This window comes from Castor canadensis, chromosome 6, assembly GCF_047511655.1.
Source record: "Castor canadensis chromosome 6, mCasCan1.hap1v2, whole genome shotgun sequence".
Taxonomy (NCBI): Eukaryota; Metazoa; Chordata; class Mammalia; order Rodentia; family Castoridae; genus Castor; species Castor canadensis.
This window is the reverse complement of record NC_133391.1, coordinates 128,045,731-128,072,543: the sequence shown is the minus strand read 5'-3', so window position 1 is coordinate 128,072,543 and position 26,813 is coordinate 128,045,731. Positions and strand designations below refer to the sequence as shown.

The 26,813-nt window shown below is 36.0% G+C and overlaps 1 protein-coding gene across 4 annotated transcripts in view; it reads right to left on the bottom strand.

The window, feature by feature from the left end:
- Nucleotides 1-6,803: 6,803 nt before the first annotated feature.
- The window catches only part of Elovl7 (ELOVL fatty acid elongase 7), a 91,543-nt gene continuing 71,533 nt past the window's right edge, over nt 6,804-26,813 (bottom strand). For 3 of the 4 annotated variants that reach the window (XM_074077446.1, XM_020187703.2, XM_074077447.1), the window contains 6 exons: nt 26,180-26,370; nt 22,217-22,297; nt 21,219-21,275; nt 18,384-18,489; nt 12,285-12,421; nt 6,804-9,561 (listed from right to left, as the gene is read on the bottom strand). In XM_074077446.1, coding sequence (XP_073933547.1) covers nt 9,352-9,561; nt 12,285-12,421; nt 18,384-18,489; nt 21,219-21,275; nt 22,217-22,297; nt 26,180-26,370 — 782 coding nt within the window. In that variant the 3' untranslated portion in view covers nt 6,804-9,351. Of the gene's footprint in view, nt 9,562-12,284; nt 12,422-18,383; nt 18,490-21,218; nt 21,276-22,216; nt 22,298-26,179; nt 26,371-26,813 lie in introns of those variants that run through there. The other variant, XM_074077448.1, reaches the window with a different exon arrangement.

Genomic DNA, 26,813 nt, shown 5'->3' with positions numbered 1-26,813 from the left:
GAGAAGTTGGATGAAATGTTCTGTAGACATCAACTAGGTCCATTTGATCTATTGCATATTTTAGATCTTGGATTTCTTTATTGATTTTCTGTTTGGATGACCTATCTATTGATGATAATGGGATGTTAAAGTCTCCCACAACCACTGTGTTGGTGTTAATATATGCTTTTAGGTCTTTCAGGGTATGTTTGATGAAATTGGGAGTGTTGACATTGGATGCATACAGGTTGATAATTATTATTTCCTTTTGGTCTATTTCCCCTTTTATTAGTATGGAATGTCCTTCTTTGTCTCGTTTGATCAATGTAGGTTTGAAGTCTACTTTGTTAGAGATAAGTATTGCTACTCCTGCCTGTTTTCGGGGGCCATTGGCTTGGTAAATCTTCTTCCAGCCTTTCATCCTTAGCCTATACTTATTTCTGTCAGTGAGATGGGTCTCCTGTAAGCAACAAATTGTTGGATCTTCCTTTTTAATCCATTTCGTCAAGTGGTGCCTTTTGATGGGTGAATTAAGTCCATTAACATTAAGCGTTAGTACTGATAGGTATGTGGTGATTCCTGTCATTTAGTTGTCTTAGTTGTTTGAAGGTTTGATTGTGTGCACCTAAGTTGAGGTTACTCTCTATTGTCTTGCTTTTTCTTTTCCTGTGGTTTGGTGCTGCCTGTCTTTTCATGGTTAAGTTGGGTTTCACTTTCTGTGTGTGCAGAATCCCTTGAAGAATCCTTTGTAGTGGTGGCTTTGTGGTCACATATTGTTTTAGTTTCTGCTTATCATGGAAGACTTTTATTGCTCCATCTATTTTGAATGATAGTTTTGCTGGGTAGAGTATCCTGGGGTTGAAGTTATTTTCATTCAGTGCCCGGAAGATCTCACCCCACGCTCTTCTTGCTTTTAATGTTTCTGTTGAGAAGTCTGCTGTGATTTTGATGGGTTTACCTTTGTATGTTGTTTTTTCTCTCTTACAGCCTTCAATATTCTTTCCTTAGTTTTTGAACTTGTTGTTTTAATGATGATATGTCTTGGGGTAGTTCTATTTTGATCTGGTCTGTTTGGTGTCCTGGAGGCCTCTTGCATCTGTATGGGAATATCTTTCTCTAGATTTGGGAAATTTTCCATTATTATTTTGTTGAATATATTATACATTCCCTTCGCTTGCACCTCTTCTCCTTCTTCGATGCCCATGATTCTCAAGTTTGGTCTTTTGATGGAGTCGGTGAGTTCTTGCATTTTCTTTTCACAGGTCTTGAGTTGTTTAACTAATAGTTCTTCGGTTTTTCCTTTAATTACCATTTCATCTTCAAGTTCTGAGATTCTGCCTTCTGTTTGTTCTATTTTGCTGGATTGGCCTTCCATTTTGTTTTGCAGTTCTGTTTCGTTCTTTTTTCTGAGGTTTTCCATATCCTGGGTGGTTTCCTCTTTAATGTTGTCTATTTTTGTCCTGAGTTCATTTATCTGTTTATTCATCGTGTTCTCTCTTTCACTTTGGTGTTTATACAGTGCTTCTATGGTTTCCTTTATTTCTACTTTTGCTTTTTCAAATTCTCTATTTCTGTTGTCTTGGAATTTCTTGAGGGCCTCCTGTACATTTTGGTTGACCCTATCCAGTATCATCTCCATAAAATTCTCATTGAGTACCTGTAGTATGTCTTCTTTTAAATTATTCTTGTGGGCTTCATTGGGTCCTTTGGCATAGTTGATCTTCATTTTGTTGGAGTCTGGATCTGAGTACCTGTTTTCTTCATTCCCCTCTGGTTCCTGTACTAATTTTTTGCTGTGGGGAAACTGGTTTCCCTGTTTTTTCTATCTTCCCTTCATTGTCTTTGGTGTTGTTACTGTCCCTGTACTGTGTGCAATTAAGTATTTTCTAGCTTGTAATAATAACAATGGTAATATTTAGAATGGAAGGGTGAGCTGAGATGGAAAGCAAGAAGTTAAAGAAATGGGAAAAACAAATACCCAGACTGGAGGGAGAAAACAGAACAAGGTATCAGACAAGAAGGTTTCAAAGGTATAAACAGGGAGCTTTAGTGTACTAATTGACAGTAAGCTGGTCCGTGTCTTCCCAAGCCGTCTGGGCGCCAGCGACTGGTGGCCCAGGGGCCCTCCTGGTTTCTCTGTTTAACGTGAATTGGAGATTTTCTGCACTGGCTAGAGGTGTGGAGGGGTCAAAGTTATGCCTTTTCTCAGTGATTATGCCTGCAAAGTGTGTCTCCGGCGTCTCTCCAAGATTTCACTATAGGAGGCTCGCTTTCTGCTTCCTCCCTCTAGCCGCCATCTTGGAATCCCCTTGGATGAATCTTAAATGTGTGTTTCTAAGTGAAAATATCTATTCTGAAAAGGCTGTGTATTATGTGATTCCATTTATGAAGTTCTGGAAGAGATAAAACTACAGAGATGGTAAACACATCAGTGGATGCCAGGGGTTCAGGGTGGACAAGGATTGAAACGGCAAAGCACAGTGGCTCTTTAGGGTAGTGGAACTCTTCTGTATGACCCTGTAATGCTTGATTATGTATGCAGATTTTAAAAATATCTAGGAGCTGAGAGATTCCCAAGATAGAATGCAGAATATAACCAAAGAACTGAACCGCATTACAAATATATGAAACACTATAATTGAAGAGGAGGGGTGGGGAAAGTTGCTGATTTAAACAACTTTAGAAAGATGTAACACAAAAGGAACTCTAGTTGACAAAGTGAGGTATGGATTAACAATCCTGAAACAACCCTACATGTATACTAGAACTGATTATGTATACTAGAATTACAATTATGTAACCATATGGCAGGTGTTGGGGACCAGGTTTCCCACTGTTGGAGTTACAGATGAGGAAGGAACAAAAGCTAGAATAATCCATGTGGTAATAGATTAGAGTTGGAGTATCAGTAAGGAACTCATGTTACCTTAATGTAGATACAGATGGTTACACATAAAAACAGTTATAGATGTGAATATATACTGGTTAGTATGCACACACGTATTTCCTTGCTGTTAGCACACAAGGCCAAGAAACAATGACACCCACATCCCATCTATTACCACCACGTCTTGCTTTCTAATACTGTTTTCTAAATAAAGGAATTAGGGATCCTCAGAGAATTGACCAATTTTAGGATTGGGCAACATACTGGAAACATAAGGAACTGTGAGTTTGTCAACATGACATAGGAGCCACATCAAAGAGCTCTCAATGGCCAAAGCTGGAAGAATTCCAGCAACAGAATAAAGTAGTTTTGGCTTAGAGTCCAAAATGTAAAATAGATATTCATGAGTCCATATTGATACAAATAAGGGACTGAATAAATAGCCAAGTGGTAGAGAGTAGGCACCTCACTCTCTACCACTTGGCTAGAAGAATTTCAAATACTTTGCCCTGAAGGGGATATTTTTAAGTGTGACTATGAATAGTGACTTCCTTCGAGAGTATACCATGAAGTAAGATGGGGGAAGAGTGACATCACCTTAACCAGATGATCAAAGTTGAAAATCAGCAGTGAAAAGTCATACTGAAGTTGAGCATGGTGACTTACACCTGCAACTCCAGCACTCAGAAGTTGAGGCAAGAGGATTGGGAGTTTGAACCACCCTGGGTCACACAGTGAATTCCAGGCCAGCCTGTACTACATTACAAGTCCTGTCTCAAAAAAAAATCATATTGGTAGTATGTATCCTTGATATGATATGAAACAAGTGACCCTTTCCTTCTATCATCTTACTTCTACAAACCTGTAACTCCAATCTAATCGTGAGAAAAAAAATCATCAAATTTCACTTGAGAGACACTGTGCAAAATACCTGACTATTACTCCTCAAAACTCTCAAGGCCAACAAAATAAAAAGCCTGGGCTAGGCATGTAGCTCAGTGGTAGAGTGCTTGCTTAGCATGTGCAAGGCCCTGGGTACAGTACCCAGCACTGCCACTAAATTCCAAAAAACAAACAAATGAGACCCAAAAGATCTCAGAAGTCATCATAACTAAAAGGAGCACTCAGCTTCCCAAATTAAGGATCTTCCAAAATGGTAAGACACAATAAAATAATGTAGCTCTAAGTCACTAAATTTTGGGACGATTTATTAGGCAAACTGTTGAGTATTAAACAGTACTATTTATAGAAAGCTAACAAAGGCTATATGAATGGTATACTGAGTGGAAAATTATATGCTGAATATATAATTATATACAAAGGTGATATATAATTACATACTAAGTTACATATATTATATATAACATATAAATTATATGCATATGTGCATAGAAGTACACATATTATTCAAAAAAGGTGGGTCATTTGCTGATACCAACACGGTGCTGTCCCTAAATGAACATGTTCCATTGCTTGAAGAATCGTATGTGGTTCTTCCCTAACTAATGGCTTATTATGACAGTGGATTCTCAGTGGGCAGGGATACATCAGTTGCCTACTCCAACTTCGTTTCTCACCTAAATTCTTACTAACAGAATCTGATTTTATTGGAGATGACAATGTGCTCATTTAGAAAATTTCTCAGCTTCCCTTGTAACCAGGAGTGACCATAAGGCAGTTTTCATCATTGATGTGTATGTGGAAGTTGCTGTGTAAGACTCCTGGAACCTTCTTTTAGGAGGGAACACACCTAGACTATGTCTTAGCTGGTACCCTATGAGGCATATGAAGATGTACTTGTACACTTGTGGCATATATGCATACTTTCTTTGTGCCCTGCCCTTCCTCAGAGTTCTTGGCCATATAGCATGATGCTTGAGAACAGATAAAGACCAAAGCCTATTAAACTCAACATATTCCTGTATGAGGGAAATATGATTAAATAGTGATAGAGAACCTCAGGCTCCACTTGAGGGTTTTTTTCTCCATAACTTCTCATAACTAACTGATCATGCTACTCCTCTGAGCAACCATCTCCAGAGGCTCCCAGTGTCCATTCTTTATTGTTGTAGAAAACTATTTCACATGAAAAAAATGGATACTGAAAATCTGCAACAAGTTTTTACTTGGCAACATGTATGATACCTTAATTTTTATTAAATTTTTAAGTAAGTCTTTCTTTATCCTCTTAAGGTCGTGTACAACATAAGGATATTTTAAAATTTCTCACAACTTTTTTATTTTTTTTAATTGTTATTGTTTGTTTTTTTTGAGTCAGGGTGTCACTATGTAGCCCAGGCTGGCCTTCAACTTGTGACTTTCCTGCCTCAGTATCCTAGGTGCTGGGATTACAGATATGCCCCACCATGCCTGGAAAGTAAACCTTAAATCTTTCTTAATCTACAAAAATTCACTTCTGTCTTTACCTTTGGGTTCTTTTTTTGGTGGCACTGGGCATAAAACCCAAGGCCTTGGGCATGCTAAGCAGGTACTCTACCCCTGAGCTACCTTCCTAGCCCTTTCTTCGTGTGTGTGTGTGTGTGTGTGTGTGTGTGTGTACATACACACTCATGTCTTTTTTTTAATCATTTTTACATTTACTCACGTGTGTATACATTGCTTGCCCCCGCCCACCTGCCTCCCTCCTGCCTGCTTCTGGGCTAGAATCTGTTCCCCCTTCTTGTTCTCTGATTTTGCTGAGGAGAAAACATAAGAGATAATAAGAAAGACATAGGATTTTTGCTAGTTTGAGATAAATACAGCTATACAGAGGATTAGTTGTTTCCATGCATATGTGTGTTGCAACTCACATTGGTTCATCTCTACCAGACCTCTTCACTACTTCCTAGTCCACTTCCCATAGTGGCCTCTGCCCATTTAAGATTGCTATATTGCTCCTCTACAGTGAGCACATCAACCACATTCAAGTTTTAGGTTTCCTTCCCTTTCCCTATCCCTCTCATGCACAGTCTCCCCTTAAGAGTGTGACCTATGTCCAATAATATTACTGCATTTGTTGTAGGTATATAATCCACATACACTCATTGTTTTCTTTTTTTTTTCATTTTTCTTTTATTATTCATATGTGCATACAAGGCTTGGTTCATTTCTCCCCCCTGCCCCCACCCCCTCCCTTACCACCCACTCCACCCCCTCCCGCTCCCCCCCCTCAATACCCATACACTCATTGTTTTCAATGCCATCTTTGGTTGAAGAAATTTGGCCATTGGTCCTGTAGGATTTCCTACATTTGGTTGATTTGTATTCTGCTGGTGTCTTTTTACATGTTCCTCTATCTATTGGCATTTCTTGTAAATGGTAGCTTAGAATAAAGGATTGATTAGATTCAAGTTCAACAAAATATTTTACAAGAATACTTAATAGCATTATAGCATACTAATAGATACATACTAAGGACACTGGGATTGATTGAGATTGGTCAGTAGATTCAGGTTGCATCACCATAAGTCATCATTACAAAATCCCCCATTAACCTTTCACCAATTGTTTTAGCAAAGGTAGGTGATTATTACCTAGAGCCATTGTTTCAATTATGGATACCACAATTCCTTTTTAATTTGTGATTTATTCTTCCTTAAGACACCTTACCTACTAGCCCACTACCTGTTTTGGAATTCTACATTTTAAACAAACAAATCAAATTCAAATTTCTTTGAATTTCTCCCTGTTTCTTAAGTGGCAGAACTTTGACTCTTTTGGCCCATGTCATATATTGTTTTCTCTGCAGTATAATTCCATCTGCCAATCTGCAAACTCTAGGAAGTCTCAATTAAGTTCTAGGGATCTCTCATGTCCAGCACAAGGCATTGAACAAATGTACAAAAATACGTAAAATGCTTTAAGTGACTATTCAGATTAAAAATGTCCTACTCATGAAAACACAAGCAGCTGGATTCCAAAATGAAACACACACACATACATATACCACAAGTTTATTATAATACACAGAGAACAAACCCAAATGTTAATAATATCCACAGTTTTCCAGTCTGTAAAAAGTTAACAGAAAAAAGAGTAGGAACACAATCTCATAATTTTATAAGTTATGAAACAATATAGTGCACTCAAGAATTCTAGTTAAGAATTAAGACTGCAAAATGGCAACATCCCATAGACATTTAAAAATTTGTACTTGTATTAATTTACAATTTAGATATATATAGGTTGTCAAGTATTCATAAAGCTTTATAAAATAAACTAAACTTTGTAGCTGGACTTTTTGACAGGTAAGCAAACCCAAAGGCAATAAAGTCATGAAAAGTGGGGTAAAACCCAAAAGAAACTCTACTTGACTACACTGAACCCTTTGGACAAAATATTGGCCATAAAAATTCTATATCCAGTGACATTCATTTTGATCTACTGATGTTTACATGGACCATGTTATCTCCCAGCTGTGATCTGTTTTTATGTTAACATTCTACTTCCCCATTTCTATTCCTGTAACTGAGAATGTTGGTTCATCACATGTCACTGTTCATTCATAGGCATGACAAATGTTTGAAAGACTTCAGGGATGTTAGGAGAAGTTATACTATGGGGTCAGAGGAAAAAAAATCAAACTCTCCTGTTTTATCTTCCTTTTTTTGCTTCCTTTTGGTTTTTAACCTATTTGAGTGTTTAGGAATTGTATGGATATGTAACAGCACCTACCACTCTATCTAATTTTAGCACAGGCTGGAGACAAAGAGCCCAAACAGGAAAACACTTCAGGATCCCTGAGACTTTCAACAGTGAAATAAATTAGAGTGGCTATTTCTTTCAGCTCTGTTCTCCTGCTGTTTATTTTTTTACTTTTTAAAAATAAGAATTTTTCCCCACTTATCAACCCTTATATTCTCATGTTACAAGCAAGTGAAATCACTGAGATCACTTAATGGCAAATAATTGTATGAATTCGGTAAGTATGGATACAAAAGGCCATGGAGTAATGGATTAGGAGAGAGATACAAAACTACCGAGTTTACAATCAGTGAAAACTCAGCCTTTGTTGTACAATAAGTATCACTGGATGTTATATGTTCACTGGGGCCATAAGTACTATTATTTAACATATTTCACACATAAATAATCTTTCAAAATTGAGTGTAAATATAAGAAGAAAAATGCAAAAAAAGAAAGATTCACAAATGTCCAAATATTGCTGTTTCCTGCACAAAACTCTATGGATCAGTTATTCTGGTTCTCCAAAAAGAAAACATGAGAACAAGAGAACTCTAGAAAGTAGCAATTTTAAAGAAAAAAACCTATGCCAAATGGATTTCAGCCCTTCATGGTATAGTTTAGAGGTCTGAAAAAAGAAATCCTGGCTAATTTACAATTCTGGAAAATATTTTTCATGCAGTGTATCTACAACAATAAATATTTATGACCTTTAATTAATATAGTCTATCTGTCTGTCTTTCACAGTAGAACAGCCTTTGTTTATGCAACCAAAATCTCTGTGCCATACCTTGCTTCCAGTTGCCTCATAAGCTACTCCAAAAACTGTGTATAATGGGTATGTAAAACTGTTTGTGATTTAAGGATCCCTGTAGTATGCTAATTACATTAAAATTTAAGTATCTAGCCAATATATAGCCAAGATAATACTTTAAGCCATGACAATATCAGAAAGTGACATTACACTACAACGGACAACAGATTTTTCCCACTGAACTACATAGTACTTTTCCCATTGATACATCCACCTCTTTCCAGAGACAAAGAAAATTAATTGTAAAATACTAATAGCAAGGTGTTCAGTTAATCTATCAAACAAATCACCTTGTTTCCAAAATAATATTAACTTTACCTTAGGTCAAGGGCACTAGTGTACTTACTGAGAGTACTGTTGCTTTGAAGCAGTGCGTACAACAAAAGTGTTGTAAGGAAATCTTATCAGCAAAATTGATGGCAGCTACCCAAAAGATCCATTAAAACTTATCACTAATGATTTTAAATCAGAACTTATCAAAAATTCATTTAATGTTCACCTATGTTGGCTCTTTAGAATGGGAATTGGACTCTAGAGTAAATATAGTGTCTTCTGAATACAGTCAACAAGCAATAGGGCCAGAGCCCACAGGTAGAGGTTTCCAGACTTGACAGAAGGAATCTATTGTACTCCAGGGATCTCTGTCCATACTCAAAATGTCTAAAATTTTTCATCTATACTGGACTTCCTTGATGAGTACTATGTTGCTTCACATCCTCCTGTCACTGCAGCAAATGTATTAAATGGAATCTTTTGATTAGGTTTAAAAGCAGCTAAAAACCTTCTGGATGCACTAGGTTCTTCTAATCAAAAGACTTAGCTGGGCACTTTGGGTCTCAAAGATCAGAAACCCCAATAACTTATCATAAAAATACAAGCTCTTGGTTTTGAAAAAATATACAAAATATACTGCATAGGTAAATATCTCTAGATTGTCAAGGAAGACAAGGTATCGATCTCAATCATAGATTCATGTTGTAATTATATTTTAGTGATGTTTGCTTTTACTGTTTCCATTTTTTATAGTCTTTGGCAGCCTCTGACCCTTGGTGTAAGCACGATACCAAAAATGGAGAAATAGCAGCAAAAAGATGCACCCATAACTCATGATAATGTACAGAAAGACTGGATACTGGTACTTGCAATCCTCCATGAAGAAGATCTGGCCTATGTGGATAGTGACAATGACAAACTGGATCTGGAAAATGAAAGAGAAAAAAAACTTTATTTACATATGAAGAATTAACAATTCCTTGCTCATTTATGTAAGTAATCTTATCTAGGCTACTTCTGGGCACAGAAGTTCATCTTTAAATCTAGCCTCCCTGAGAGTAAGAATGGGTGGTATGGTGTCAAAATCCAGATGGGAGTTTAGAACTACTATTCAGTCCTGACAAACTACAATTCCAGGGTGTCCTGTTTCAGTTTTCCCTGATGTATGCAGTGTAGCAACCCTTTTACTATGGAGACAACCAACAGGGCAGGTTTTCTTCGGAAGTCTCCCACTTGAATCCTTGGCTCTGATGAAATGCACAAGGGATCACTACCTTGTAGCCTAATTTTCCAGGATGGTTTCTATTCCAAACATTCTGTTCTCTGTTTAGACTAAGTATTTCAATTTATAAAAACAAAAACATTCAAATTAGGGCCCTTCTAATTTTATAGGAGCCAAAGCATCCCTTAGTCCTCATATCTGCCATGTGTCCTTTACTGTCATGCGTAAAAATAGTCCTAGAAAAGAGCTAAACATGGTGGTTCATACCTGTAATCCCAGATATCCAGGAGACTGAGGCAAGAAAATCATTTAAGCTCATGAGCTCAAAAACTAGTCTGAGAAACATAGGAAGACCGTGTCTCAAAAGAAAAGCAAAGTCCTAGCTTCCAACCAGGCAGAAATTCAGCAAATAAGGAACAGGCACTGAGTTATCCAAGTGTGAATCAAGGCTCTGTGGGCTGGAAAATTCTACACAGTCTTAACAGGGACATTTTTATTTTTCTATGTTGACACTCAGGTTTTTTAAAAGATTTCCCCCATTAAAAAGCAATATGCTCTAGGGAAATTTTAGAAAAGTAAAACTCTATAAAGAAATAAATAATAATTACCCATGATCCATCTGTTATAAGTGGTTAAGATTTTCAGATAGTTTCTTCCAGTAACATTTTATTGTTACCATTATCGACTTTCCTTGTCGAAATTCTTAACAAATTTGTGTGTGTGTGTGTGTGTGTGAGTGTGTGCTGCTGGGGACTGAACTTTACATCTTGTGCTTGCTAGGCGAGTGCTCAATTACTGAGCAAATTTCCCAATTCTTTATAAACTTTCATGACATTCCTGGGCAGTAGCTACAGTTATTCTGTTAATTTTGCAGAAGAAACAAAACTTTAGAAAGGCTAAGCAGCATCCTCCACATCCTATGCAAACGTGTGTTGGTGTGTGATTGGTGTATTTGTAATAGTAATGAACCAAGGTCTATCCAGTCCTACATTTGAATTTTTCCACTTTATTTAAAAAATTTAACAACTTATGAATATATTAAGTGAAAAAGACTAATACAAGATTGCGTATGCAGTATAATACAAATCATGTAAAAGGTATGCAGAGATTCTTAAGGGGAAAAAGCTGAATAAGAACAAAATAAATAATATCAGCACTATTATCCCTGGGCAGGAGAATTATGTGTATTTGCTTATTTATTTATATGGTGCTAGGGATCAAACCCAGGGCCTTTCTCAAGGTAAGCAACTGCTCTACCATTCAACTACACCCCAGCCCAGTTTTTTCTTTCTTTTTGCCTAATTAGGAATTCTACTTTCTCTGCATTGAGCACATGCTACTTCACAATGTGAAGGAAATGAATGTTTTAAAAGAAAGCAATGATGAATAATTTTCATGATGCCACAGCATCCCTAAGTATGAATTAAAATAATTTATCTCACAATTTCCTTATGGTTGGTCATTTAGATTATTGCCAATTTTAGACACAACAAAATATTCTGCAAAGACATACTCTAATCTTGACTAAGATAAAATACCAGTCTCTCACCTGGGAACACATTATATGAATGTACCAAATTTCACTTAGGAATTAACCTTCAACAGGCTAACTACATCTAAATTCCTACTTTCTCTTTGATATCACTGACATGACACCCAATTTATTATAGACTGCAAGCCTGGAAATGTGAGGATGGCAGAATTCTTCCTTTAAAAGCAGACAACAAAATTTAGAGCAATCATCATCTCATTCTTACAACTATTCTTTAAAAATTATATGTCATATATTATTATGATTAATTCTTAGAATTATTAGGAGGTATTATTTGGTCTAAACCAAGTGCCTCTGTTGTTTCAAGCATGGTTTACTTGAGGGCAATATTCAGCATCCAAGTTTATGTAATATGTATATGTTTGTCTACTACTCTAAAGATTCATTCCTCACAATACTTTTTATGTATTGGAGGAAAGATAAAATTATCTTATTATTATTAGAGCTAAATAGGTAGGCACACAAGAAGGCTCATTACTCAAAGTTACATTCCCTCAAGATAATTTAGAGCAGGAACATGAACTCTCTAACTTCTAATTTAGTATTATGCCTATTGAGGGTCACATAACTTTGAGATTATTTTGATCATAAGCATATTTTTATAAATGTATACAATAGCCTTCAGATCATATAAAGATATAGATGCTGGCTTACTTGTTTGAGCCTCTTAGTTACTAGTTGTGTTTTTGTTTTAAAAAAACAAATTTCCTGATAAAGTTCAAATAACATAGAAAGAACAGTGATGGCATACCAGACAACACCTCTATTGTTTTACAAACTCTGTTCTTTATTTAGCTAGTGTCCTAATTCACAATGAAAACAAGTAACTTCAGTTTAGTTTCATATCTGGTATTAAAGAAAGTTAATCACTCACAAGCTGTAAAGATGTCAAGTACTTTTTCCACCACAAATACTTCTGATAGGCTGGTCCCATTGCACTTAGTCCATAGTAGGAATACATGACTACATGCACAGCTGTGTTTATGAAGGCATGGAATGTCCCCAAACCACCTGGAAAAAAAAGTTATTGTAATACGGAGGCACCGTTCTTTAAAATCAGACATAGTTTTACCTGAACTGAGATTTTAGTATAATCATTTCTTGAATTTTAATAGGAAGAAAGAAAAATATACATGAAATATCAATTCTGTTCAATAGCTATCAAACTAGATGGAGCTGGATAACATATTTAGTACAAAATAAGACTGAAATCTTAGAAAACCAACTAGCATGTTTTTATTTGTTGTATCTCAACCTTAAGATGGCTCTATGATTTGCATTTACTTTAGCAAACTAAGTTTTACCTCTTAAATATGATATTACTGCTTAATAATAATCAAAATTTATTTCAGTGAAGGTTAATTTATAAAGTAGATAAATAACATTAATTTTAAGTATACAAATTAAGATTTTTCACATGTAACCACCACCAAGTTCAAATATAGAATATTCACACCACCACACAAGATGCCCATGTGCTGCTTCCAAAAATATACCCCTTCCAAGGTAAACTTTATTCAATTTCTATCATCAACTATTAGTTTTATCTGTTTTTATAGTTCATAGACTGGAATTATACAGTATGCACTCTTTTGTGTCTATCTTCTTTCAGTGAACAGTGTTTTAAGATGCATGCATGTTGGTGCATATTCCAATATTTTTTACTGCTGTGTGGTATTATAACATTTGAATGCATCAATATTTATCCATTTTCCTATTAAAAGACAATTTTAGCTATTATGAATAAAGCTGCCAAGAATATTTTTCTTTGTGTCATTGTGTGGAATCAAATTCACTTTCTCCATTCTCAATAATTTGCATTAACTATTTTTAGTGCCACAAAAATTCTGGCAGTAAAACCACTGGCCTTCATTAGTAAGTTACACTAAATTTGCTTTAGTCAATTATTGTTTTCCAAAATAAATGCCTATTAACTGTCAACCCATCCATGTTTACTGCTTCCATTTGATTATGCCATCCTTTCATGGTTTTCCTCTTTTAATTTCACCAACTTCAGTTTACAGAAGTGAAGATCACTTGGGAGTGTAAGAAAAGGTATCACTTTTCTCTAGTTTCATCAGTAATCAGAGGTAGCAGGGTGTTTATCCAATCAGGGTTGGCGGTGGGAACACTCTTTCCTGAGGTCTCTTTCCTAAGAGGTGCAATCTAGAGGAATCTGAATTCTTTTTGAACAGTCTGACTCTGCTTAGGAATGTTGACCTTGAATTTAAGTTTTTCTCCAAAATATTCTATTTTCTAATCCCAGAATTAAAAGAAAAGTTGGGATTAATTACAGTAGAAGTGCTAAGTTATAGGAAGTGCTAAACTCATAAGTACCATGAATTATATATATATATAAATTCAAATTTAGCACTTCTAAATAATCTTGGGAAAATGTCATAAAACTATCATATAGTAGAAACTAATGATTAATAATATTCATAACTACAGCAATTCTAGATATTTCTAAGTACTACCACTGCTAAAGTACTCCCTTCAAAATAACCTGTTTCAGGTTTTATTTTTTACAGCACTGGGGTTTGAACTCACGGCCTCATGCCTGCTAGGCAGCCACTCTTACTGCTTGAGCTACTCCACCAGTCCAAAATCACCTGTTTAAAATAATTACTTTTAAGTAGTTAAATATTCCTCCAAAGCCTCATTTATGCTATGCTGTGCTTCCTAAGCTTTCTACTCCTGAGTACAGCAAATCAAACTTCAGCTAATCCCTAGTTGTCACAAATTTTAGAAGGAATCAAATTAATGAAACTTATTAACAATCTCTCAGCTTTTATCATTCACATTTGGATTAATTATCTTTCCTCAAAGAAACTTGATTACATAAACTGTAGTCATGTAAAAACACCTTTTCCAGGGTAACTTAAAAATAATCGTCTACAAGTCAAACTGCTTCACAGGGAAACAAGCAGCATACCTTCAAGCCCACTTCTGTCTTGTGAAAATACATACACAAGAAATTTACTTCAGCCTTTATAAGGGACTATGTCAGAGTCTTGCCCATTATAACATAGCTCCCATTATTTGGTAGAGAAGTGTCCATTTTCCATTTTACTTTCATCATTCTAAATGTCCTAAAATAAGGACCTTGTGACAGATTTAACAAAACACCAATGTAACTTAGAATGTTTAGCAAGGATACTGATCAAAATGTGCTGTCAAAATTAACTTGCTTATTTTCTCTAGCTATGATTGTTTTCTGATAAGTTATTTTAATACATTTGTTCATGGAACAATCACATTTTAATTACTAATGCTTTTTTACTCTTTGGAAGTCTTTTCAAATGAAGTTATTTTCTAAGCTTGCTTTCTTTACAAGAATGGGTCTGAAAAGCAAACATCCCAGAATGAATTACAATTACTACCACCACATTTTACTTCTCTGACTTGGAAAAAAAAAATAAGGGAATCACTTGGGTAATTACCACAATTCTCCAAATCTCTCAAAGGAGTATATGAATAATTAATTTAAAAAAAACCTGCCATGGAAATATTTTCATCATATTGAAAAGAAGAGCTGGATTGCTTTTATTCCAAAGAAAGATACAAGAGGCAGACAGGAAATTAAATACCAGATAAAGATCAGTTGTGCTCAAGGTTTTGCAAAGAGCAGATTAAACAGACCGTGTCATTCTAGGAATGGAAGCTGGTGCCAAACCACACTTGTGTTACTGTTTTTGCCACTGAATAGGTACCAGGGAAGCTACAGGTGACCTCTAGGCCTCCACACATAATACTAAATAGGAACACCAACTTGTAGAACACACAAGAGACAAGAAAACATTATTTTCAAGAGAAAAGAAAATGAGGACTGAGAGGTAGATAAGGAATCCATTATAAAGTAGTTGATATCCATAAACATATAACACTTAAAAATTAAGATAGATCATATGTTTACATTTTCATCATTGAAAACGTTGCTTGTTTTTGAAAAATGGAAGCTAGACTATCAATGAACTCAAATACAGAAGTGAGAACAACACTCAACTTCATTATTTAAATAAAATTTATGTTTCTCATTATAGAACTCTCTGATATTCAATACAGGAAAAGTGGAAAATATAGAGAAAGGAAGAAGAAAGGGAGGAAAACCACCTTTTGTTTTGATATCTCCAAATCACCTATGTATATTTTGGAGCACTGCCTTCCAATCTTTTTTTTTCTGTTTATTATTATTATTATTTATTTATTTTTTGTGGTACTGGGGTTTGAACTCAGGACCTACACCTTGAGCCACTCCACCAGCCCTTTTTTGTGTTAGATATTTTCAAGATAAGGTCTCATGGAATTAATTGCCCGGGGCTGGCTTCGAACCACGATCCTCCTGATTGCAGTCTGCCTCCTGAGTAGCTAGGATTATAGGCGTGAGCCACCGGCGCCCAGCTTCTGTTGTCTATTAATCAGAGTTGTAATATAGTACAGTCATACCTGGGTACCCATACAAGACTGCTTCCAGAACCCCCTGAGAATACCAAAAATCTGTGGATGTCAACGTCCCTTACATAAAATGGTATAGTATTTCTATATAACCTGTGTACATCCTCCTATGTTGCTTATAGTACCAAAGAATGTAAACATTATGCAAACATTATATTGTTTACGGAATAATGGACAAGAAAATTTACATGCTCCGTGGAGCTGTAAGTTTTTTCAGTATTTTTGATCCAAAACTGGTTGAAATCCATGGATGTGGAACCCACAGATTTGGAGGGATGACTGTGTTCTGGTCTTACAGAAGAAAGTAAAATAAATGCTGTTCTGGTCTTACAGAAGAAAGTAAAATAAATGCTAAAGTTGTGATAATACCTTTCCTAGCATTCTTTTAAAGTAAAGTAGTCATCTTTCTCTAATAATTAGGAGTCAATCTGCTTAAAAGAGAAGATAAACTGCTTCTCAACATCTTTTTTTAATTGTTTTATTATTCATATGTGCATACAAGGCTTGGGTCATTTCTCCCCCCTGCTCCCACCCCCTCCCTTACCACCCACTCCGCCCCCTCCCTCTCCCCCCCACCCCCTCAATACCCAGCAGAAACTATTTTGCCCTCAACATCATTTTTGTTTCATGCTTTTACACACACAAGAAATCAGAACCAATCCATTCGTCAATGCTTAAGTATTTCCCAATTTTTTTCATTAACACAAATAAGGTATCAGTGTATATCAGGGAGAACTGAGAGACACAATATGTACAAAAGGGAAAACAAAAACAAAAATTAAAGTAAAAATATTGAAGATTAAATATTATAATTACTTTTGATTTTTTAAATGTACACATTCTTGTTAGAATGAGAGTTTAACACACATCATAAGAAAAAGCAGCTACATTTACTTGAAAAAATTCCTCAACAGATAAATGCCAATTTGGGGTAAGATGACTTATATACTGAGAAACCCAGTACCCGAAGGCTCTAGTAGAGACAGCTCTTTAGCCATGTTTCTCAGCCCTTGCAGCTCCTCTAGGTTCTGGTATCTCCTTCTTGCCACTGGCTTATCCATGTCCGCTCATGCTCTGAGCCATATGGATTCTCCACCCCCACATCCCTCCTTGCTCAGGACCTAAATCTCAAAAATTTGTGGTTCCTGTTTTCTTTCAGTCTAGCATAGCCAGAGTGCCTAATCAAGGTGAGCTATTCACAGAAATGTTAAAGCATTGTTGAGTATAAGCTATAGGCATACTCAAGACTTCTTAAGTTTAAGAAACTAGAATAAATAAATCCTCCAACCAAAGTTTGCTAATGTAAGAATATGAGGTGAGAGATACTGCTTATTTAAAACTTTCTGAGGTGGGAAGCAGAGGTGAGAGATGGTGGTCTGAGGCTGGGTGACCCTAGGCAAAAATGGGGAACCCTATCAAACCCCAGTACCACAAAAAAAAACTTTATGATAGAATAAAATTGTTGCTTATTTTCTCCAATTCTAAGTGTTGAAAAGCATAAAACCAAAACAAAACAAATAAAAGAGATTGTCAAGCTTTTGAGTTAAACATTCTTTGACTTAAAAAACATTAGCAAAACATCCTTTAATATGGTAAAATACTTTGGAAGTTGGGGCAACTGCAATTTGGCACATAGTTAATAAGTTGATGGGGGGGTATGTACCATAGTTTGGATATGATTTGTTCACCAAAGGTTCATTTGTAGGAAGCTTGGTCCCCGATATGACAGTATTGAAAGATGGTGGGACCTTTAAGATGTAGAGTCTAATGGGAAGTGACTGAGTCATGGCTACTCTTGTGAAGGGATTAATGCTGATCTCTCAGAGTGGAGTTAGATCTTGTGGGAAGTAGATTAGTTCCCTCCAAAGCAGGTTGTTATAAAAGAATGAGCAAGGACCTTCCCTAATCTCTTACTTCCTCTCTTGCCATGTCACTTCTGCAGGTACAAGTGTTCCCATGTGTTCCTTCCATAATATGACATCACCAGAAGGCCTTCACCAGAGGCCAAAATGATGAGCCTGCCTGATTTTGGACTTTCTGCCTCCAAACTATGAGCTAAACAAATCTTTTTTTCTTTATAAATCAACCAGGCTAAGGTATTTTGTTGTAACAACACAAAATGGACTAGCACAGGATAGACATCAGTTACTAGGCAAACAAGTCATAGAACTTGAAATACAACATTCTAACTTTATTGGAACATATAAGGAACAGTTATACAACTAGAATCCTAGGAAGTCAAGGTTGTTATTGTTTAAAATGTGTGCTTATTATTTAAAAATCCAAACAAAAGTGAATATGTATATAACACATAAAATTCATGCATACCTCAAGTTAGGATGGGAGAAGTCTAAGAGTCCTATGTTTCAGGTAATAATTTGAAAATCAGAAGTTAAACTAAAGTGACTCTTTGATTATTTGAGTTTCTTATAAATTATATATGAGGCTAAAATTTGTGTTTGTAGCATACAGAAATGTTATCAATTATATCACATGATCCCAGCTCTCCCTTTTCTACCTGCAGCAAATTTGACTCCAAACCACCAGGTCCATGGCATGATGGTATGATGGAAGACATGAAGGAAAGTCACTTGGCTATTTTTCTTACGCAGAACAAAAAAGATCTGAAATAATTTAAAGAAAATCAAGTTCATAAAAATCATGCAATAATTTGTTGACGGTCACAAAAACATTGGCAAAGAGCAAACTATTTTTCATCATAATTTGCTTTGAAAAGGTTGTTTTACAGAATGTTTATAGACGTAGCTGGTTCTCCCAGGGGCAGGTGCAAAGCTAACTAGTATGAAGGAACTTAGGAATGATACCGAATCATGGGAGAACCAATAGGAAAATGAAAAGACATTTCATGTGAATTTAAAAATAAGACATATAAAGTGAAGAATTTGGCCAAAAGTTTTGAGAAAAGAAACTATTGGTTTTTTAAAAAAAGACTCATTCATTGGATTTTGAAGTACATGGTAACCAGAAGTCCTTAACTTTTAGGACTGAAAATTATTTCATTCAATATTGTTCTCTAACACACCCTACCAATTTAGATAAGGGATTAGGAAAACTGAAAGAAGAATTGCAAAAAAAATCAAGCTAGCAATTTGTTACCAAAGAAAGATGAAGGGGAAAAACTTGAAAAGTTAATTTGAAAAATATGATAGAAAAAGAAAGCAAAGCTGCATAAGAAAAACAAGAAGAGCAACAAAGATACCATTCAGATTACACATACCCAGTGGTTTTAGAAACTCTGCAAGCAAAAGACTAGAATTTCAGGGTGTGGGAGGGAGAATGTTCAAAAATATTCCACAGCAAAATTAGGAATATGAGTGCTAAGTTAGATTTTTAAATTCAGAATAAACAGAACATAGAGATGAACCAATATGGGTTGTAATACACATATGCATGGTAACAACACTAGGAATCTCTCTGTATAACTATCTTTATCTCAAACTAGCAAAAATTGCTGTTATTCTTATTATCTCTTATGTTTCCTCTTCAACAAAATTGGAGAACAAGAGGGTGGAACAGGTTCTGCCTGGTAGTTGCTGTGGGCAGGGGGAGAAGAAGGGGTGATGTGAACCAAATAATGTATACACAAGTAAGTAAATATAAAAATGATAAAATGAAATGAAAAAAACAAAAAAGAATAAACAGAACAACACAACAAAAAGTACCACATAAACAGAAGCATTTCAGCAATGGAGTTTAGGGAAGGTCACAGAAGCAGCAGCAGTTTCTTTATGGGAGGTGCAACTGACACCATGCAAAGCAGAGTCAATAAAGTCAAAACATATTCGCTTATGCACATGGAAGGATGCAGCCTGGTGCAACAGAAAAACCATAGACTAACAATCTGGGTCCCCGCCCCATTAGTAGCACCATTTCTCTGGGTAAGTCACTTAATTTCTTATCTTCAATTTTTTTTTCCTGAGAGTTCTGCACTAGGTCAATGGTTTCCAATCAACAATGCATATTACAATATCCAAGAATATTTACAAAAACAGCCATGCCTAGTGTCTACTCCAGACCATTTGGCACGAAATCTCAAGAAGGAGGGCCAACATTTGTTTGTTTGTTTCCTAGTGCAATTAACTATACTGCACCATTAGGGTTGAGAACCTCTAGACTATGGCAGGAAGTTTCTCAAAGTGTAGTCTCTGAATGAACAGCGTTAGCATCATCTGAGATCTTGTTAGAAAAGCAAATTCTTGCCAAGCACTAGTGGCTCATGTCTGTAATCCTAGTGACTCAGGAGGCAGAGATCAGGAGGATCACGATTCAGAGTCAGCCCAGACAAGTAGTTCTGAGAGACCCTATCTCAAAAAAAAACCTTCACAAAAAAAGGCTGGAGTTGTGGCTCAAGATCTTCACCTTGAGTTCAAGCCCCAGTACTGCCAAAAAAAAAAAGCAAATTCTTTAGTCACACCCAAGCCCTATTAAATTAGAAGCAGTGGGGGTGGGTTTGTGGTTTCAAAAGCCCTCCAGATATTTTAATGTTTTCTAAAGTTTGAGCACCAAACTTCTCAAACCAAAGTCTATCCTAACATTATATGATTAGTCAATGGACAAGGTGAAGCTTGTTGAGATTTCCTAAAAGAAATGTGTGGGGTGTCTATTCCAAAGAGACACTTGTCAGTTTCAGAAGCAGACTTCTTCCAAGTAACTAAGATCTACTTACCACAGAGATATATTAAATACTCAGCTTTCCTATGCTACTCTGGAAACAAAGACTCATGGCTTTCTCCTCTCATCACATACTAATCCCTGCTACTTGCTTTTCTTAGGACTTAGTCATCCAAGTCCACTGAGATCTAAAGCAGGAAGAGCTAGGGCCCACCAAGCACAGACTTCAGAAAGTCAGGTGGAGACAGTTTTGGTGTCCCTCAAATTATGGATATTGCAGGGATAAGTCACAACCTACTGTAAGTTTATGAATTTTGAAGCATTTATCTTCCTAAAGGAATATGGCTGACACAGTGCTTTGGTATAAAGAACCAAAGGTAAGATGCTCTGTGCTTCCCAAATTTGCTCCATAAAACAATTGTCATCATCCACATAGAGATGAACAGTTTTGTAGTGTATGTGGCAGTTACCTACTTATCTTAACCAGGTGGAATCTATCTGTCTATATAAAAAAAAAACCTTTTGGGGTTTGTGAATTGCTAGGAAGTCAGCTTACCCTATCTAGTCTGAAAAAGTATAGATAATAAAAGGTACAAGAGATAACAGTAGATCTGCCTGAGGAGGAGAGAGAAAAAAAACTTATCAGACAGTCAAACTATAGCAATTTATTACTTTCGTGGAAACATCAAACATTTGCTAAATGTGGTGAGTACATACTCACAGTGTCTAACAGCTCAATAAATTTGGAGAAGTAATACAGCCAGCAGGTGTGTACCATCTGCAGAAACACATATAGGTATGAATTTATCTTATTCTCTGTTTTACATGGAAGGAAAGTTTACTTTCAATCTTTTAGTAAAAAAAATCTTAGTCATTTTTTAGTGTACTGTCCAGTGGGATTAATTACATTCACGCTGTTGTACAGCCATCACCATCATCTATGCATAGAACTCGTTCAGCCTAAGAAACTGAAACTTTGCACCTATTCAAAAATAACTTCCCATTTTCCAATTCTCTCCAGTTCCAGACACCATTCTACCTTCTGTCTCTATTAATTTGACTCATATAAACTGAACCATGTAGTATTTGTCCTTTTGTGACTAGATTTTATCAGTTAGCATAATCTCTTCGAGATTCACCAATGTTGTGGCATGAGTAAGAATTTCCTTCTTCATAAAGGTTAAATAATATTCCTCTCTCTCCATATAAATGATATATAATGTGTGTATGTATATAATATATTACAGGGCACATATCATATGAATGGCAATATTTTGTTTATCTATTCACTATCCAAAGACCCTTAGGTTGAGTCCATCTTTTGGCTATTTTGAATAATGCTGCTATAGTTATAAGTACACAAATATCTCATAAGAATCTCTGCCCTCAATTTCTTTAGGTATATACCCAAACGTAGAATTTCTAGAAATTATGGTAACTCTATTTTTCATTTTTTTCAGGAACCATATATGAGTTTATTTTTGAAACACAAGAAATTAAAAGAAAAAAGTACTAATTTTCATTTTACAAAAATTATACTTCTGACTTTCTGTGATTTTTCTTATAATTTTTAGCTTTCTCCCCACCATACATAATCTGATAATTGAGTCATTCATTCAATTATTATAAACAGTTCACATCCAATTATTATAAACAAGAGTACAGAAAGTTTTCACATTGATTTTTGAGCTACAAAAGTTTTTCCAAAAAGAAACTTACCCTCATAGCTGTGGGTGACCATGAATAGTCAACAATGTCACATTGAAAAGAATAACCTGTACCCCAGCCAGACATCACAAACTGCAAGAAAAGACAAGCACATGAAAGAAAGAAGCATTTGTTCAACAGTTACCAAAAAGGTAGTTTTGATGGCATCTTTATTACACTTTGGGCTGAGTAAGCCATCAGTGCTGTGGAAAAGGCTGTGAAAACAATGACAAACTACAAACACACTTGACAGAAAAACTTGAAATCATGAGTTTTCAAAACCACAAACTCATATATTATTTATATAAACCATGTTCTGACTAAATTACCCATCTGTTGGGAAGGTTATTCTAGTATACTAAAGAACAAAACCCTGTGAGTGTTTTTGCTTAAACAGCAAATATTGGTGGATAATTCATCTTATGTATACCTTATGTATGTGAGTGTATTTGTGTACTTTGAAAGGGAACACCTGGCTCTGAATCAATTGTTTCTGGAGGGGGCTGTGGGCAGCTGGGCTTTTCTTGTCTTTGGCTAGCTAGTGTGCACTATGAAGTGGTAGAGCATGGCTTTATTACTCTTTCCTGGTTTAAATCAGGATTGATCATGATCAAGATATTAGTTGTCCTTTGAATTCACAAAACTTCTAAACAACAGGAGTGCAATCCAGCAGGCTTTAATTCCAACACACCCACAAAGTGACCTTCCACTGGTGGTAAGAAGAAAAAGCCTATTGTTGATAAGTCTGAGTTATAATTCAAAGATTATATTGACATTTTTCAGTTTGATGGTGGGAAGATCTTCTTTCAAAAATAGTAACTGAAAATGAAAATCCAAGAGCTTTGATTTTAAATGAATGCATATGTTAAGTGGTTGGCTTAATTTAGAGTACTGACAATATGATTCTCTAATGGTTTCTTTCTTTTTGTTTTTTAAGATAGGGTCTTGCTACATAGTTCAGACTGGCCTTGAACTTACAGTCTTCGTGCCTTGCCTCCCAAGTGCTGAAATTATAGATGTGTTCCACCAGGCTTGGCTTCTAACTTCTTATTCTTACAACTTTCCACATCTTCCTTGGAATGCCCTTTCTCAGTATAATGGTTATGCATTTTCTGCTATTGTAGTACGTTTTAAATTTCTATTTTTCCTACTATTAAAGCTAAAAGAGCAACTTTATAATAAATTTATTTCTAAAAACAAACACTTTATCAGGATGATTTTCTGTTTGTTTGCTTATTTTTGAGACAAGGACTCAAGGTATAGCTCAGGCTAGCCTTGAACTTGAGATTCTCCTGCTTTTGAGTGTTAGGATTATAGGCAAACAATACCACACCAGTAGGAAGATATTTTAATGGTGCAAAAAAACAAACAAGCAACTTTAACTATGGTATTTAAAAACATACCATCCTTTCATAATATTAGTTCCTAGTTTGCTCTCTAAGATCATGAAATCAGTTAACTTAGTAAGTTGTAAAATCTTAAAAATTAAGACCCAGAAAAGTACAAGATATGCATTTCATGGATGAGAAAAATATCTTACAGAAACAAGTCAACAGATCTTCTCAAAGGAATGAGGAAATGTGACAGAAACAGCTAGTTCTGTTTTACAAAATTCTACCATCAGTGAGTATTGTCATATCTCTTGTGCTTATTTCAATTGGTATAAGTAATACTCTAAACCCAGGAGCTAGTTACTTAAGCTGAATGACTAGCTCTCCACTTCACCCAAACATAAACAAGTGCTATGCTGGACAGGAGAAGTTGTGTGACATGGCCTTCTGTGGGGTCTTACCTGGTCCCTCTTTATTAGTGTCCTACTGGTACTATGTACCTAATACATTCAATCATGAGAAGGCATCTGAGTTCCTCCATCTGATGCACTGCTCTTTCACCTTGTGTATATTTGGCCAAATATCCCTAGAGGGGGTGTTTATTCTGCACACCCAGTGAAAATATGTTCCACACAATAAACTATGTGTTTAATGTGCCAACAGACACACCAACAGACAGTGTGCTGCTTGGTTGTTAACAACAAAGAAGACTAAGGTAGTAAGGAGAAAAACGGAGGGGATAAACCAATTTGGGATGCAATACATATATACATGGAAATGTCACAATGAAACATCCTTTCTGGCTATCTTATACAAATAAAAATGTCTCTTTTTTCAAAAACAGAGAACAGGAGGGTAAAACAGGTCCTATCTAGGGGTTGGCACCAGTGGGAGGAGGGAGGATATAAGGAAAGGGTGTAGGAAGGTGAATATGGTGGAAATACTATGTTCTTGTATATGAAAATGGAAAAATGAGACCTGTTGAAGCTATTCCAGGAATGGGGGGAGAGAAGATAAAGGAGAATGATGGAGGGGGGTAAATTCAACTATGATATATTGTAAGGACTTTGGTAAATGTTATAATGTACCCCTAGTACAATAAAAAAAGGGTAGAAAAAATTTTTGTTTAAATGGAGAGTGAAATTTAATGTTTTCCTGATATTAAGCTTAAGAATATTCTCATAGGGTGAAAATTTTGGCATATATGTCTTTATCCCAGTCTAGCAAAAAGAAAAAATAATTTATATTTGGCAAGTGATAAACTCTGAAAATGGCATATAAGTAACTCAAGTATTAATGGTAAATTCAGATATTTCAAGCTTTTTTGCATTGTAATTGATAAAGCAGGAACTAAAACTGGCTATAATTGGATTCTTTCCAAGCCTAAGAAATATATTTGGAGGACATCACAATCAATGACATCCTATGACACAGAACCTACGAATACTAGGGCATTCTGGAACCTAAGAGACAATTTGATTCAATCTTGGCTTTATAAAAGGGGAGAACTGAGGCTCGAGAGGCTAAGCAACTTGTTCAAAATCAGGCAGCTAAGTGTAGGAGAACCAGGACCAACTTGTCCCTGGTTTCCTGGCTCCTAAGTGTGTTCAAACACAATTATAATGTGCTGTGTTCTGTCTCTGAGAACATGTTAAGAGCCTGCATTTTCTCTGCTTCCCATCTCTAGTACTTTTCCCCATTCAGTTATTCACATGCTAGAAGGGGCAGGAGAGTGGCCTGTGAGTTAATTTAAAATAAAATACGTAGCTTTGGAAAGCTGTACCACAAAGCCAGGCTTCAGGGAGGCTTGTGAGAAATAAGGCCAGAGTAGATTTTGTTGATCTGATCGGGTGGATTTGTAGCAGAAATCAGGTTGGTATCAAAGATGCCAGTGGGGCCATTATGGCTCCTCATGGGCCCCGGTTATGACTAAGTACAAGCTATATTACAGAGAAAGCCAGTTAGAGTTGGAAAATAATCCTAGAGAAGCAGATAGATGAGAGTGGATTAGACATGCCAATACCAGAAGGGCAGAGAGAATCCATGAATATGCTTTTAGGTCCTAGAAGATCCCTACTTTTTTTAATGGATAATTTAGGGACAAGCACGCTCATCTATTGCTTTTATGAGTCTATGTTCTTTTTTGCTTCAAAGTCCAACTAAACCAAACCAAATAATACATAGCTGCACAGCTAACAGAACTGAAAGTTCTCATGGTGATGGCAACTACTTATTTCAGAGACAGGGTGAACTCTGATGCCAGATGGACCTGCATCCAACTATTAGTCCTCCAATTCAGAGCTATGTTACTTTGAGTAAGTTACTTGATTTCTTTGAGTATGAGTTTCCTCAAACTAACATTTATGGATTTAGTCATCTATTAAGGCTATCTATGTTCAAATCCTTGAACTAAATGTAAATTTTTCTCACTACCTGTGATGGAGACTATCCTGAGACCCTCAAGTGTTTATTATTTGGTCTAGAAATAACATTTCTTTTGTTATATACCTGTTGTAGTGAGCTCAGTTTTCAAAATTCATTGACCTTCACAGGGTTACTCTATAGTAATAATGAAAAACATAATAACACATAAATAGAAAGACTCAGGCAAAACTCTCCCATTAGAAATACTGAAGACACTTGCCTCATAACACATATACACAGAAAAGAGTACTATGAAAAAATTGTACGTTATCATCGCTTTCTTGAGTTCAAATGGCTTTCGATTCTCCATGAGTTTTGGTCCCAGAGATGTGACAAAGTAGACATAGAGTCCCAGGATGATGGTTTGTGGCAGAGGGGAGGACATAAGGAGCCAATCTTCGACTCTTGGATCTAAGAGAAAAATAATGTGTAAGTGACACCCACTTAGTCAAGAGAAAAGTGACAGCAACCAACATTTTTTTAGGCAAGCACCTACATCCTAATGTTACAGTGGACCCTTTGGGCAAAGATCACTAGTATCTTTAGGAAGGGTGACAGGAAACCACCAGGGATAGTGAAACATACCTGAGTAGAAACAATGAGGCTGTCACCACCTTTGAGTCTCAAAGGGCAAGAGGTAGTAGTTAGCAGAACACAGAAGGAAAGAGTCATGTGGAGAAGGTATTATGTAATGCCACTGGAGAGGTATTATGTAATGGACTGAACGTTTGTGTCCTCCTAAAATCCGTATGTTGAAATCCTAACTTCCAATGTGAGCTTTTGGCCTTTTAAGAGAATAGAGACTGCATGAAAGGATTAGTGCCTTTATAAAAAGGAAGCTCTCTTGTCTTCCC